General features: G+C 41.7%; 1 protein-coding gene across 1 annotated transcript; it reads left to right on the forward strand.

Moving 5' to 3' along the window:
• Positions 1 to 321: 321 nt before the first annotated feature.
• Positions 322 to 1,610, forward strand: LOC140795920 (uncharacterized). Its single transcript, XM_073148742.1, has one exon. The coding sequence runs from the start codon at positions 487 to 489 to the stop codon at positions 1,465 to 1,467; it is 981 nt and encodes a 326-aa protein (XP_073004843.1). The 5' UTR covers positions 322 to 486; the 3' UTR covers positions 1,468 to 1,610.
• Positions 1,611 to 17,201: the final 15,591 nt, after the last annotated feature.

Genomic DNA, 17,201 nt, shown 5'->3' on the forward strand with positions numbered 1-17,201 from the left:
CCCCTATGAAGATGGGTTAAGCGGCAAGCCGGGAACTTGGCACCCCAATCCGGGTTAGCCAAAGCCCAATCTAGCCGACGCCCACGCCACTCGTAAACCCCAAACCGGCAATCCTAGATCAAAAGAAGAAATGAAATGTTCTATAGTTATCTTGTTAGGACTAGTTTATAATTAACTATCTATTAAATATAAAATGTGACTTGGTATTTTTTTAACAAATAGGAAACTCTTTCATAAATAAAAAGGCCTATATTTGTAATATAGCCAACATCTAGAGTATTATCTATAGTTTTTTCTTACGAACAATCTTTTTCTGGCTTAGGATTCACACAAGGAAATTGTTTACAACCCTAACCAACTACTAATACCGACTTCCGTACAAATCCAGACAGCAGTCTCCAGGCGAAACCACCCCTTCCCCCACCGACCACCAGAATCCCCAAAACCCGTTCTCCTCCATCCCCTCGCCGGCCATCAATTCCATCGATGGATCTGGAGCAGGAAGAGCTCGGGAACCTCTCCCTGGTCGACATCCTCCGCGAGTCCATCTCCATCCCCCGCTCCTCTTCTCGCACCTTCGCTCTCATCACCCTTACCTTCATCTTCCCCCTCTCCTTCGCCATCCTCGCCCATTCACTCTTCACCCACCCCATCATCAACCACCTCAAATCCTCCTTCTCCTCCTCCTCCTCGTCCTCGTCCTACGCCTCTCAATGGTCCCTCCTCTTCCTCTACCAATTCGTCTACCTCCTCTTCCTCTTCACCTTCTCCCTTCTCTCCACCGCCGCCACTGTCTTCACCGTCGCCTCCCTCTACGCCGCCAAGCCTGTCTCCTTCTCCTCTACCCTCTCCGCCATCCCCACGGTCTTCCCTCGCCTCTTCCGCACCTTCCTCTGGGTCTCCCTCATCATGCTCCTCTACAACGCCACCTTCGGCGTCTGTGTCCTCATCATCTTCATCGCCAGTTCGTACCCCGACTCCGCAGCGTCCGTCCTCTTCCTCGCCGTCGTTATCCTAGCGTTCCTGGCCGCTCACGTGTACATCTCCGCGCTCTGGCACCTCGCCAGCGTCATCTCCGTTCTCGAGCCCGTTTGTGGCCTCGCCGCAATGGCCAAGAGTCGCGGGCTGCTTCGCGGTCGGACTCGCATGGCGATCACCATGATTATTGCTTACTTCAGCGTCTGCGGGCTGATAGGAGGGTTCTTTCGTGCCACAGTTGTCAAGGCTCCGTATGAGAAGGGCAGCATCTGGGTCGGGCCGGTCGGTAAAGTGGTCATCGGCGGGGCTCTGGTTGCGGTGCTCGTACTTGTGAATCTCGTTGGATTACTGGTTCAGAGTGTGTTCTACTATGTTTGCAAGAGTTTCCACCACCAGCAGATCGATAAGAGCGCGCTTTATGATCATTTGGGCGGATATCTTGGAGAGTATGTGCCTCTTAAGAGCTCCATTCAAATGGAAATTATTTGAGCTGGAATGTAAGGATCTCCATTGTCTTCTCTTTTTCTGATGGAGCAGTGATGCTTTTTTATTTTCGCGTCAGTCCTAATCTGTAACTAATAATGTGCATGTCTGAGTAAACATATATAAAGAAGAATAAGGTTCTTTGGAAACTTCCTTTTGTTCTTAACTTTTTATTTTATAGGTTAAGTTCACTATTAGTTTAGTTTGGTTTGTTGTTGTTCTCATCATAGTTATGTAGGTTGATCTTTTCTGGTATCCGAGATAATTAGTTTTCCATAATTGGTAAATCTGAGAATAACATATATATCTATATTTTGTATCCATTGGAGGGTAGATCTTGTAAATTTATCCTTTAATGTTTCATCCTGAACATCTCTATATTTGGTGTGAAATTTCCAGTGAAATGGAGAGAAACAAATTTTCGTGATTGACAACATGGCGATAGGGTGCCATTTATATTAATGAGAAGCATGCAATAAAATTAAATGTTACTGTAACATTATGCTAAGTTTAATCTAGTAGCTCTACTCTGTAGTTTTGGACCTTTTGGATTAAAGTTGTTAATACATTTGGTTGCACTTCATATAAAATTTTGCCAGCGAGAAATTAACCAATAATCTAGAAACTTGCAGCTCTTATTTTGGTTTGGTTCTTGCATTAAGCGAACCATTTTAAAGCATTTATGATTCTCATGTTGCAAAATCATCACCAAGCCTAGGCTCAACATAATCATGAAATTACAACAACCTAATAGGGCGAATCAAATGTCCAATTAGGCTTTGATGATAATTATTTTAGGGAACATGAGATCCATAAAGGACTACTTATATTTTTGTTAACCTCTACAGTGGATGTTCATCTTCCTATAATTTCTAGTTTGAAGATCCTGAATACTTACTAGACGATAGTCCCTTACTGAATTGCATATATTTTTGCAGTCTCATAGAGAACAAAAAATGCAACTGGTAAGTGGATATGTGGACCAAATGAGTTCTTAATTAGAAGCCTTCATTGCTATTCTTTTTATTTCTGTGTGCAACTAAAGTGGAGTGTCTCAAATTGGAAAGATTAAGTTGAACATTAATTTTACAAAATTTGCTGGTTACATCAACTTTTGAAATGATAAGATAAAATGTAGAGCAAAGCCAGTCAGTATTTGCTGGTTGTTGCTAGCTACTTGCAATTGCTAGAACTGGAGTAGTTTGAGTTACATTCAACATGAATTGTTTATTCATCTATTCCAGAACCTAGTTACAGAATAATTGATTCTCGAGATCATCACTTGTCATGGTGATTAGGCACATATGGGTATGTCCTTTACAAGGTGTTAACAATGGATACATGGAAAGAATAGATGCTTACAATCTGCACAATAACTTGACTATTTTAGCTAATAGTTTCTAACACTAGCAGACTCTTGATTAATGTCTCTTTCTGGAATATGTACAACTTCCTTAAAAAAATTTGTGATTACTCCTTGCTTCATGAAGATTACAATTTGCAATATATTCTGTGTATCTGCAATATAGGGTTGATGTTTCCTTGGAGACTGACATAGTTTCCTTTTATCCTATGTATATCATGGTCAGTGGTAGGTATGTAACATGTAATATCAATTCATTTTTAGCAAGATTCAGAGATAGATCCATGGCATACTCTATACTTGTTGAATAAGATAATTGGAAATTGCTTCACGGATTTGAAGTATGTTAAGGTTAGTTTCCTCGACTTTTAGTTGTCTGAGTTTTGGTAGTATCAACAGTTATGGCAGTCTTTTAATGCATTTTGAACTCCTACTTGGAGGATACTATGTGTATATTTGAGATATTATTTTTCTTAGTGACTTGAGCTTCTATTGGGGAAGGCCCAAACATCGTATTTCATTAATATGCCTTATCATACACTAATACTATGCTTCCGATGGTTCCATTTATCCATATTTTCGTTTTTCATTTATCCTTTCTTCTTCAATAAGTATATAGAGACATCCTAATTATGAGATGATTGTGGCCCATAAGGCCACGACCCTATTCATTGGACTTCACAAAAATGCCTTGTCATGGACTTTACGTGTCAGGAAAGGTAAAAGACAATTCGGGTTTTTGATGGTTTCAGGCAATCGTAGGTTCAAACTTCAATTCTTGAATCCATTTCTATCCTATAGGTATTTAATCAAATGAGCAGGGAAGAGATGATTTAGCTTTATTTCTAAAACTCTTTGTTGGTAATATAAAGTTTACAAAAATAGGAATGAAGATTTTGATAGTAGAGAACGCATTTAAATTTTTTAGGAAACAACAAAGATACTGGGTAAATAGACTTTGACTGTCCTAGATGATTCCCTTGGACTCTTGCATTGGGAATTTGTTACTCTGACAGGACGCAATAATGTATTATGCAATTTAATTTATTATGCTTTTATTACACAATATTATGATGGGTAAGACTATCTTTGATTACTATATGAAATTTAATAATGTTTGGTTACAATTCTAACAATTATATTTTGTGCTTAATATGTTCTTGCCCTATTTGTGCCACAGGAGATGAACCCAATTCTACAATTCACAATCTTTCTGTTTTTCTATTCAAATTTGAATCTTTGAATGCAGTGGAACTATGTGGATCTGCTTCTGATATCATAAGCTAATATGTGACAAAAGATAGATTTTCCAGCATACCAGTTTTGGATATCCTTGCAATCTCCTTCCATCATTTGTTTTTCCCAGCGCTTCCTTTCATGCCTTCTCTTTCCTGGAGTTGTAACTCCTATCTTGCATCTATGCCATACATGCACTGGCTTGTGCTCCCTTCGAAGGGAAGCTGGGGATGATTGAACCAGCTGATGATTCTATCATTAAGTTCATACCTGAAAACAATATATTTATACCCTTTAAGCCTTAACAGCTTAACAAGTCTTGCTTTCCAGTTAGTTCTACATTGATTGAAAATACTCTGCTGTCTGCATTATGAATGTCTGAGTGTGAAAGTCTGCATTCACGCATGGACCATGTACTTGCACAAGACAGAGGAAAACTTGTCCAATATTTGGTACCTAAGCTGGCTGAGCCTACCCTAATCTTTGGACTTGCATTTTTAGACCACATAAATACATCTTTTACTATTTATTTTCTTACTTGGAAAAACACATGTATTATTTTCACCTTCAAAGAGCATGCCTTAGTCATATAATAGAAATTTACCATCAATTGCATGATCCTTGCTTTGCTTCATGTGTGCATAAAAGGACAACGACTTTGTACTAGCTGATGGTAAGGTAGAGGGGAAAGAATATTGATGGTTTTGAAACACTTAGTAGAATTCTATTCATTTTAGATGGTAATTCTCTGAGCATGGCAGATGTAAGAGATGATGAGGGTTAAAATTCAGAATGTCTTTTGTTGAACTTCTATGTGTTGATCGGAAAATTAAGGGAAAATGAATTCTGGAGCTAGCTTGGAATTGTTAAATTTCTCTACATACAATAGTACATTTATCTGCAATTTTGAGGATCTATAGATCTGTTGTCTAATAGAGCTAAAAATGAACTATGATTGATTCTTTGAGAATGATTTTGATTCGCCATCCTTGGTGTTTGGTTTTGGCATTTGGGTCCTTTTTTTTCTGGTCTCTCAATTGTTTCCTTTGACTATATTGCTGAGCTATTTTAACGAGCTATTATGCCTTGTTTTCAGGATACTTTATTGATATTTACACTTAAATTATTTGTAAGATATTCAGATTTGTTTTGGGTTTTTGGATTGAAAGGAACGCATGCACCAAAACTGGTAAACAAAGACCTGATAGAAACTTCAACTTTGATTGCATTCCTGGTTCAAATTGAGGTCGAATTTATAGATTTCCTCATAGTTGTCCCATATTTCTGTAGAAATTAGTGTTGAAATTTACAGTGAGGGTCTTTTGTTATCTTTGATGTGTTGGCACACTAGAGTCTATTATTACAAATCAAAAATTCAAATATAATTAAATTGAAAAAGCTGTGAAATTCCTATCCTCCATTTTTTACTTTATTTCCTTTCATTTTCGTTTTACCCATTGTCAGAAATCATCTGCTTTGCTCCCATCTTTACTAGTAGTGGACGAGGCATATGTGAAAACGTAACACCATCACGAGTAACTGTCAACAACTTTTATAACTACCAGGGAAGCCATCAATATATATGAAAGAAATGTGCCTCACCAAATGAAAAAGGTTTTTACGAATTTATGCAGCTTACCAAAAGTTGCAATGCTTCACGTCTCGACATAACCCAAACCCAGAACTATCTATTTGCAGCATATATACACATCTGACAAAACTATGAAGAAATCAACCCGTCTAAGATGAACAAGAGATTACATCACTGTAGATTTCATCTCTCGTAGGATTTAGCATTTTATCCACATTGTTTGAGATAAATGCCTAGGTTAATTATATCATAGCTGACGAGTGGAAATATCCCAACGATTTCCTGTTCAATATTGAGAGCCCTAATTAAGGTGATCATTTGGAATATGTTTGTCTAACTTTATTAGCAATTACTTATGTCATGACTGTCAAAAGAATAATTTCCAGAATTTGTTCCGCACTTCACTATATCTACTCGTGTGGCACCACATTCATGCATACATTATATACATAGGTAATAAAAGTTGACCCGACCTGATAACCTGACATGATAATTTGGTGTTTAAATTAGTTTGAGTTTAGTTCAATTAGGTTTGAGTCATAAATGGGTCAACTCGTCTAACTCAATTATTAAATGGGTTGTGTATGTGTTTATTATCTCAACCCATTTAACTCATTTATGACTTAACTAACCAACCTATTTATGATACGATTACCTGATTATGATCTGACTAACCCATTTATGATCCAATTAACTCATTTATAACTTAATTAACCCATTTATAACCCCCAAAAAATTTATTTATGACTTAAAAAACTTACATAAGTTTGAATAACTTGTACTATTCGATAACATGTTTATGACTTGTGTAACCGTCTAATAAATAAGTTGTGTTTGTGTTTAAATATTTTGACCCATTTAATAAATGGGTTGCGTTTGTATTCATATTATCGTGACTTGACCCAAACCCGACTTGATTTGAGCCCGTCTAAATAGATTTAATTGCCACCCGCTCATTATGTCTATTGATATTATTTCTTAGGAAAATTGTTTGGGTCTTTTGTTAAGTACATATGGCTTAGCTGAAAACTGATTTGATCAAGACGAGGCAGCTTATGTAAGAGAAATTCTTAGCTCTGTAAGTGTGCTGATAATCTTCTTCGATAGAAAGTTTACGGTAGATGTTTTTCTTGACCTAAGCATGATGAGTGGATTACCTATGTATTTATCTTCAAAGGAGAGTTTTGACGGTCACATCTCTAGTAAATTAGTAATAGGACCATAAAATTATTTTTTCTCTTCAAATTAATAATCAAAATAATGTAAACTTTAGATAGAAAACTTAATAAGTTTTTTTTCTTTTCTTTTTTCTAGGTGGCAAGTAACTTGCTGGACATAATGATCTGGCCTCCTTGATACATTGGTTAAACAATTAGATTAACCCTCCTAATAAACAAGTCATAATAGGTCAAATTCATGTGCACACATTGCAATGCACACAATTTCTCCCATATTGAAATACGCACCCCTGGTATATTCAACCCCACTATAGTGGCGGGTATTTATGAGTTCATGTGGTTTTTATGTTTATAGAACTGAAGGTATTAATTTTATAAAGTGATGTTTGTGGCTAGTAATATGACAGAGTAGATCTATGTGGTTTACAATCTATAAAATCATTGTGTTCACTGTTTTTTAAAATTACTTTAATTAAAAAAAACCTAGAAGCTCCCTTCTCCCCCTCTATCTAGTTCTACGAACTAATCCATCTACCATACCATAATCACCTTCCATAACCCTAATGACATATTCCTAACATCCAGAGGAACAACATTTGTGCTCACTGTGTTCACTGTTTTTTTATCATTGTGTTCACTGTTTTTTGATCTACTCCTCCGATCGACAAGATTCTGATTTGCATTGGATTCCTAACATCCAGAGGAACAACATATCTAAGTTTTAGATCGATCCAACGGTTGGATCGATCCCAGCAACCTTCTCAAGTTTTGTGCTGAATTCTGTCAATATTATCAAATCAGATAGAAAATCATCTTCACCAAAAGCGACCGTACCACCACAGATAACCAATGATATGCAATATCACAAGACATGTACGAGTGATATTGCAAGTAATTTGCTACAATTCGGACTACTGATGTCGTCTCGAGCATGGATACACCTTACGGGTATCTTTTCTTATTGTGTTAATATTTTATTCAGAAAAAAATAAGATTTCTATAGGTTGCGTTCGAACGCTGGCGGGTGCGTTCGAACGCAGGTGGGTGCGTTCGAATACGCTTGCGAACGCTTGTAGGCGTTCACAAATATAGAGAATGGGAATTGTGCATTCGAACGTGCTCGACCTCGTTCGAACACCCACGTGCGAACACCTGCAAACGTTCGCATTGACAGAGAACACAATTAGTGCGTTTGAATGCGTTCGACTTCGTTCGACGCAGTCGACGGAAATCCACTATTTCTAGGGTTAATAATTGTCATTTTTGACTTGTTTAATTAGCTTCTTAAGGTGTGGATGGAAACCAAAAAGGGATAATCAATGAATTGAGTTTTTGCCCTAATCTTATTTCTCTCCTCTCTCGTTCCCTCATCCCACAGCTCCGCTGCCTCTAGCCTCCCTCGATCGACCACTCACCCTAGTCCCTTATGGGTGGCCCTCTCCTCCCCCTTCTTCAATCTCCCTCTACCTTCGCCCTAACCCTTTCCACTATCCATAATCCTTCCCTATCACCTTCCTTGTCGGTGCCACTCATTACCTCCGGCCTACCACTTTCATATTCCCCCTAGGATTTCGCGCCTCCATCCACAGATCCAAAATCATGTTCTGATCTAAATCTTGCAGATTAGACTCCCTGATATTCGCCCACTTATTCGAAGATATCTTCGGATCCCGCCATCTAATTCGTTGGAAAGCTCTTCTCTAGGGCTACGACCTATGAAAATTTCACGTTGATCTAACGGCTATATTTTCAGGAATCCTCTTCTAAAATTCCGTGCAAGATCTTGCCCAAATTTGATAACATGATAGATCAAACCTAATCCAAGGGAGATCGTATCAAAGTGGTATTAGAGCCACCGTTTCTCGGACCTGTGCTTCCTATGATGACAACTAGAGCCACGGCTGCACGACGAAATGAAGAGGACGAGATTTTCCCAATGGAGGAGGGAAGATGGCTGCGGGAACCTCCACCCTCGGAACTGCCCGACTGAATCTGAGTATGGAAGAGCCTATTGTTCAAGCCATGATCGGATCACTTTCCAAACAGATTGTCATCAATAATTAGATGATGATGGAGATGATGCGGGAAATACGGGCGACAAGAGAAGCTATGGAGATAAGAAATGCATCGACGACCCCTCGACGCGGGTCTACCACCATGAACCTGTCGCCATCGGTTCAGAACCTTCACCAGCAAGAACCCCTGCTGCCACAACCCTTTGGGCAGAGATTAGCAAGGATGGTTCCGCCAGGCCAATTTGTGGGTGAGCCCGTCCGTCGGGCAAACCTCAACGGAGATCATCTTGGAGGTCTAGACCCTTGGGCAGAGCAAGACGAACTAGAACCGCATCGGGTTAACATAAACCAAAGGAGGGATCATCAACCGAATAAGTTACAAAACGTCCTCTTCAATATCTAGATTGATTGCAGGAAGTAGTTTATGCAACTGAGGGAAAATATTCACCAGATATTTTCACTTAGTCATAAAATTACAAAACTAAGGGTGTCGATCGATAACTTCCTGATCTACATTTTTGGTATTTACGCCTTTCACAGATTCGGACTTAAACTAGGATAAAAATATGCTAGAGTGGGTGTAATGGTGGTGGTGACGAGTGGAGAGGATGATAGGGTTATGGATGATAATAGAGATGAGGGTGGATAGTTGATGTAGTTTCAGGGATAAGGATGAAGGGGAAGAAGTGGCCGAGATCCCAAGGAGGAGGGAGGACTCGATAGATGAGGGAGATTAGAAGATAGATAAGACCTTGCCAACGGTAGAGGTAAAGGCTATAGTAATCCGGCCGGTTTTAAAATGGTTACTTTAGCCCTTTGACAGACTTCGCAAGCACGGACAAAACTCCTCACAACTCGTCTCAATCCTGGCCACGTGCAACTCTGAGATATCCTCCTATAAATCCTCAAGACACCCTCATGACTAGCCTCTGGAGTTTGGTGAAAGTGCTCCAACAATTTCTGCCGCAATCCATCATTTGCGGTCACTCGAATGCATCCGCGGTCCAGTAGTAAACCGCCTCGATTCTCCAACTCGGGATGGCGCTCCGGATCATCCATCACCTCCTACAACAATCTCAAAATATCTAGGTCAGATGTACATGCATACCTCAGCTCGTCAAGGAAGGGAAAGGTAGGAAATGAATAGGCTGCAAGCTTGGCGGTATCAGGTTGGCGCGATAGTGCATCCACCTCTCTATTTTCCGTTCCATTCTTGTATTAAATTTCATAATCATACCCCAGCAATTTTATAACCCATCATAGCTGTGCCGGAGTGTGTATGCGCTGTCCCATAAAGTATGGAAGGCTCCTTTGATCGGTTCGGATAATGAATCGTCTACTAGTCAAATTAGGCCTCCACTTTGTCACCGCATGCAGAATTGCCAATATCTCTCTCTCATAAGTCGATAATTGCTGAGATTTTTGTGATAAAGCCTTACTAAGAAAGGTAATGGAACATCCTTCTTACATTAAGATAGCTCCTATGCCAACACTCGATGCATCACATTCAACAATGAATTCTTTGGTGAAGTCCGGTAGCGCTAGAACAGGTGCCATCGTCATTGCTGTTTTCAATATTTTAAAGGCTGAAGTGGCTTCATTCGTCCATCTAAAAGAATCCTTCTTCAACAAAGAAGTAAGAGGAGCTGCGATCTTGCCATATCCAGTGATGAATCGACGAGGATAACCAGTCAGCACCAAAAATCCTCTAAATTCGGTGGTAGTAGTAGGAATAGGCCAAGCGGTCATACATGTAACCTTTTGTGGATCCGCCACTACACCATCCACTGAAATGATGTGGCCTAAATACTCCACCTTTGGTACTCTCCATAGGCACTTGGACTTCTTGATCTTCAATTGGTTTTGCTCCAACAAATTCAGCACGTCCTCCAAATGTCGCCAATGCTCCAATTTAGTCCTGCTATACACCAAAATATCGTCAAAAAATACCAAGACATACATTCGCAAGATAGGCTGAAATATATCATTCATGAGGCCTTGGAAAGTAGTTGGAGCATTGGTGAGACCAAAAGGCATCACTCGGAACTCGTAATGCTCGTCCGGAGTCCGACATGAAGTTTTGTGCACATCCGCAGGGTGAACTCTAATTTGATGATACCCGGCCCTCAAGTCTAGTTTTGTGCACACAAAAATGCCATGTTCCATCCTTTTTTTGCACCAAAAATGGGGGATAAGTATAAGCTATGACTTGGTTGTATGAGGCCTTGCTCCAACATCTCGGCTACCATATTTGAGATAACTTCTTTTTGCACATGTGGATACCGATATGGCCTCACGTTCACCGGTGCAGCCCCAGGTATAATCTCTATGTGATGGTCCGCCGCTCTCCTCGGTGGCAAATCCTGCGGCTCGTCAAACAGTCCAAAAAAAAATCAAATAAATTAGATAATTCAATGGTAATACCTGAACTCGTTTGAGGCTCATCTCCTACTAGTCCTAACTGAAGAAGATAGGCCAAATCATACGCATAAGGCAGCCCCACCATAGGCTGTATCGCAGGAACCGGCAAAGACTAAACACCATCAAGCCGCATATCTTTGTTTCCTTGTTTATATTTCATCCACATGCTCCGGAAATTAAATGTGACAGGTCCCAAACTCTGTAACCACTGAGCACCAAGGACAATGTCCGCTCCTCGCAGCGCCAACGGATACATGTCCATAATGATGCTGCGTCATTGCACCCGTATACTGACCCGATGATACAAGTTCTCCGCCCTAAGCTTCAAGCTGTCTCCAATAGCAATGTCAAACCCCGTAGTCGGTTCGGGATCCAAACCCAATCTCCTCACTAGCCTCTCGTCTAGAAAGTTGTGTGTACTCCCCGAATCGATGAGGATGTGCACACAATTCATTCTAATGAGTCCGTCTACCCGTAACGTCCTCGGCGCAGAAGTACCCGAATATGCATACATCGATATTTCAGCTTGGATATCTTCCTCAACGCCCTCCTCAACGGTCTCCTCATGGGTCTCCTCTGGACACTCTCCAACATCAACTACCTCATCATCATCCTCAGGACAATCGATAAGCATCACACTCCCGATCGATTTAGAACATCGATGACCGGGGGTGAAATGCTTATCACATCGAAAGCAAAGGCCATTCGCTCCTCCATCTAGGTAGGTGTGAGAGTTCGAACGGGGGTCTAGTGCCTCCTCTAACGTCGGAAGAAGGTCTCAAAGGTGGTCGTGGTCTAGTAGTTGCAGCCGCTTTTTTGAAACCGCAAAATTTCTAGCCGGCGTTCTAGGTGCAAACCGCCCATCTCGGTTGCCCCAATTGGTTTTCACTGCCATCTTTAGAGCCCTATGCTTTTGTTCCATCCTCACGGCCTTCTCAAACGCTTCCTCAAGAGTAGTAGGACATAGAGCACGAACGTCAGGTTCGCAAAAGATCCTTGGTTCAGACCTAAACCTTTGTGCATGTTGATCACCTTCTCTAAATCCTCGAGCACATCCTTCACCAACTCCATAGGGATCAACCTCATCCTCATAGTGCCAATCCTCCTCATCGACGAAGCGCACCGGTGCTGCACGCCTCTCGGGTTCCATCACTGTCGGTCTTGGGTTTTGTAACGGAGGTGGGGGATGATGTGAAGGCATAGGTATGAAGGGATCATTGACACTCATATGATGCACCTAGACTTATGGGGTATCGGTTCTATGGGGTCCCACCGCTGGTCCTTCTTGAAACTCTATTCGTCGTCAAGGAGATGACGAACCCAATCGATTCACGATATATTCCTTGAATTCATTGTGATCCTTTTGTATGTTGTCAACTCTATGCTACAATGTTTGGAACATGCCCCTTAGTTCATCCATATTCGAACCCATGGACGTTGGTTGACTCGGTCCTGCCGTGGTCGCTCCAAAGGAATCGACCTCTCGGTTAGGATCATCGTGCATTGAGTCCTCCCTTGTCGGTGTGCTCTCCTTAGGTCTCCTTGTTGATGTCATCTTCCTTGTTTCAACCATTAATGGAGGTCTAAGGTTCGCCTGCTCTGATACCAAATGATAGGGCTCTGATACCAATTGATAAGGCTCTGATACCAATTTATAAGGCTTTGATACCAATGATAGGCTCTGATACCAATTTGTTAAGGCTCAGATACCAATTGATAGGATCTGGAACCAAAAATAGGCTACGCTAAAATCCCTTCAAGATCTGAATGTATTATAGGGATCAGTCCGCACAACTGTGAGAAACTATTCGTCAGATATTCAAAAGTATTTCGAAAATTACGAAACCAATTGGGTTGGATCCGTAACTTCCTGATCTACAAATTTTATATGTACACCTTTACAGATTCAAACTATAGAAGGGATGAAAACACAGAATAACATGGGTGATGGTGGTGGTGATGGGTGGAGTGGATGTTAGGGTTATGGATGGGTATGAAGATGAGGACGGATTGTGAAAGTGATTAAGGGAAGTAGACGAAGTGGTCGAGATCCCAAAGAAGAGGGGTGACTCGACAGTCGAGGGAGATTAGAAGTGAGGAGAAACCTTGCCAACGGTAGATGTGGAAGAATGGTGAAGAGGGAGGAAGGAGACGTCTAGAGAGAAGATAGGAGGCAAGAAATCAATAATCCAATAGCATAATGAAGTTGGTTGCCATCCACATATTTATAGAGGCTAGCCAACAAGTCCTAAAACAATATGAAACCCTAATTCTAGAAGATTGCATTCGAACTCACTCAAAAAGCCCATTCTCTGGATTTGCGAACACGACATAGGCGTTCGAACGCGGGCGTTCACAAGGCGTTCACAAGGGCGTTCGAATGCGACCTATAAAAATTTTATTTTAATAAAAATAAACACCCAATGCAATAAGAAAATATCCTAACCAAGTGTATTACCCTCCTCCCTCTTCACCAACCTACCACCTCTACCGTTGGCAAGGTCTCTTCTAACTTTTAATCTCCCTCGTTTGTCGATTCCGTCTTTCTTTGGATCTCGAGCACTTCTTCCCCTTCATCTTTATCCCTTAAACAACATCATCAATCCACCCTCATCTCAATTATCATCCAAAACCCTAACTTCCACTTCACCCGTCACCACCTCCGTCATCCGCAATATATCGTATTTTCATCCTAGTTGCAGTTCAAATCTGTGAAGGGCATAAATACAAAGTAGATCAAGGAGTTACAGATTGATTTCACTTGGTTTCGTAATTTTCTGACTACGGAAGAATATTTGTCAAATATTTTCCCTCAATTGTGCGGTCTACTTCCTACAATAAATCTAAATCTTAAGGGAATTGTTCCATAACCTAATACAAACGTTTAGCCGTTTTGGTACCCATATGTCCAGAAGGATGATACACTTTGTTAGAGTCTTTTCTTATTGCATTAGTTTTTTATATTTATTAAATAAAATTCTTGTAGGTCGCATTCGAACGCGAAAGGGGTCACGTTCAAACACACTTGCAAACACCTGCATCAAGTTCGCAAAAACAAAGAATAAAAAATATGCGTTTGAATACCTGCATCGCGTTCGCACATACAGAGAACGCCTTTTGTGCGTTCTAACGCGATCGGGCGCGTTCGAACGCGATCGACGGGATTCCACTAGGATTAGAGTTAGTTATTGTTATTAGGGCTTGTTGGCTAGCTCTTATAAAGGTGTGGATGGCAGCCAAATTCATTATACTATTGGAATATTAGTTTCTTGCGTCTCTATCTTCTCTCTACCCTAATCTTCCTCCTTTTTCACCAACCTACCACCTCTACCGTTGGTAATATCTCTCCTAATTTCTAATCTCCCTCGTCTGTCGAGTCCTCCTTCTTTTTTGGGATCTCAACCACTTCTTCCCCTTCATCTTTATCCCTTAAACAACATCACCCATCCACCCTCATCTCCATTATTATCCAAAACCCTAACTTCCACTCCACCCGTCACCACCACCATCAACTGCAATAAATCATACGTTCATCCTAGTTTTTGTTTGAATATGCAAAGGGTGTAAATATGAAAAATGTAAATCTCGGCCACTAGGGGAGAATATTTGGTGAATATTTCGTCTCGATTGCGCAGACTACTTCCAACAATAAATTCAGATCTTAAAGGAATTATTCCATAGCCTATCATTGGTATCAGAGTCAGGTGAACCTCAGACCTCCATTAATGGTGAAAATAAGAAAGATAACATCAATAAGGAGACCAATGGAGAGCATACCGACAAGGAAAGACTCAACCCATGATAACCCTAACCGTAAGGCCGATTCCTTTGGAGCGACTACGGTAGGACCGAGTCAACCAACGTCCATGGGTATGAATATAGGCTTGGTGGATGAACTGAGGGGCATGTTTTAAACATTGCTGCATAGAGTTGACGCAATGCAGAATGATGATGATGCTTTAAAGAAATATGTCATGAACTAATTGGCTTCGTCATCTCCTCGATGAAGATCGGTGCCTCAAGAAGGACCAGCGGTGGGACCATATTGAACCGATACCCCACAGGTCTAGGTGCGACATGTGAGTGTCAATGATCCTCTTTTACCTATGCCTACACATCATCCCCCACCTCTGATACAAAACCCAAGACCGGCGGTGGTGGAACCCGAGAGGCACGCGGTACTAATGCGCTTCGTCGATGAGGAGGATTGTCACTTTAAGGATGATGTTGATCCCTTCAGAGATGGTGATGGACATGCTCGAGGATTTAGAAAATGAGATCAATATGCACAAAGGTTTAGACCTGAACCAAGGATCTTTCGCAAACCCGACAATGCTATTCCGGGGAGAACCGCATGCTTGGACTTTCCAAAATTCCAAGGCGGTGATCTAATGGATTAGGTGTTTCAAGTTGAACAATATTTTAATTGTCAAGGGACAGCGGAGGACATAAAGGTCCAGATGGTAAGCTTTCACCTCCAAGGAACGACATTGCATTGGTATCGATCGGTTATTCGTGGTGGAGGATTTATCGGTTGGGCCACCTTGGCCCAAATCAACATTGATGAGCACATTCATTTCAGAGCTGCGAGAGGAGATATAAGCGGTTGTTCGTGCTCTATGTCCTACCACTCTTGAGGAGGCTTTTGAAAAAGCTGTGAGGATGGAGCAAAAGCATAAGGCTCTCAAGATGGCAGTGAAAATAAGTTGGGGCAACCGAGATTGACGGTTTGCGCCTAGATCGCCGGTTGGAAATTCGGTGGGTTCAAAGACAGTGGCTGCTAGTACTAGACCACGACCACCTTTGAGACCTTCTGATGTTAGAGGAGGCACAATTACGGGAATTCGTTGGCGATTCGTTGCCAATTACGCGAGAATTGAGGGGATTCCTTGGGTTGACGAGGTACTATTTGTGATTCGTTGCCAATTACGGCAAGATTGCTGCCTCGCTGACCTCCTTACTCAGAAAAGGAGGGTTTCAATGGACGAGCAAGGCGACAGAGGCTTTCAAAACATTGAAGGCAGCCATGTGTATCGTGCTAGTTTTGACTTTGTCGAATTTCAACAAGCCCTTCGTGGTGGAATACGACGCTCGGGTGTAGGCATTGTCATATATGAGCAAGGCATTGTCGAAGGATGGCAGGCCCGTGGCATATATGAGCAAGGCATTGTCGAATCAGTCGCGACAATTATCCACCTAAGAGCGCGAAATGCTAGCAATTCTGCACGCCGTTAACAAATGGCGACCCTATTTGATTGGCCGACGGTTTATTATCCGCACAGACCAGCATAGCTTACCCTACTTCATGGAGCAATGTGTGCACACCCCGACACAGCAATGGTGGGTCATGAAGCTCCTTGGGTATGACTACGAGCTAGTCTACAAAAAGGGGATCGAGAACCGAGCCACTGATGCCCTTTTGCGCCAACCGAACGCAAGTGAGCTTGCTTCTTTTTCAACACCAACCTTCCCTTTCTTTTCAGATCTGAGGAGAGCCAGTGCAGAGGATTGAGATCTGGTTTGACACATGGAGGAGCTGAGAGAGAACTCGTTGAGCCACCCCGAGCACGAGGAGCACGACGAGTTGGTGCTCGAGCGCGGGCGGATCAAGGTACTCGCAGATGAGGGACTGCGGAGACTATTGGTGGCACACTTCCATGATACCCCTACAACATTTCATAAAGGGATCTTACGCACCGACAAGCGGCTGGCCGCCCAAAGCTACATATGGACAACGATGAAGTCGGACGTAAAGAAATATGTGCGTGAATGCCAAATCTGCTAATAAGTCAAGTCGGAGACACTCAAACCAAGTAGGTCGTTGCAACCGTTGCCTATCCCGGAGCATATTTGGGAGGACATCTCCATGGACTTTATCGAGGGGCTGCTAGAGGTTCGAGGTTAGTCGGTGGTGTTCGTTGTGGTGGATAGGTTGA

This window comes from Typha latifolia, chromosome 10, assembly GCF_019914945.1.
Source record: "Typha latifolia isolate L0001 chromosome 10, TyphaL0001v2, whole genome shotgun sequence".
NCBI classification, from domain to species: domain Eukaryota; kingdom Viridiplantae; phylum Streptophyta; class Magnoliopsida; order Poales; family Typhaceae; genus Typha; species Typha latifolia.

Coding starts and splice junctions, on each gene's coding strand:
- LOC140795920 (XM_073148742.1), top strand. CDS start 487: ATGGATCTGGAGCAGGAAGAGCTCGGGAACCTCTCCCTGGTCGACATC.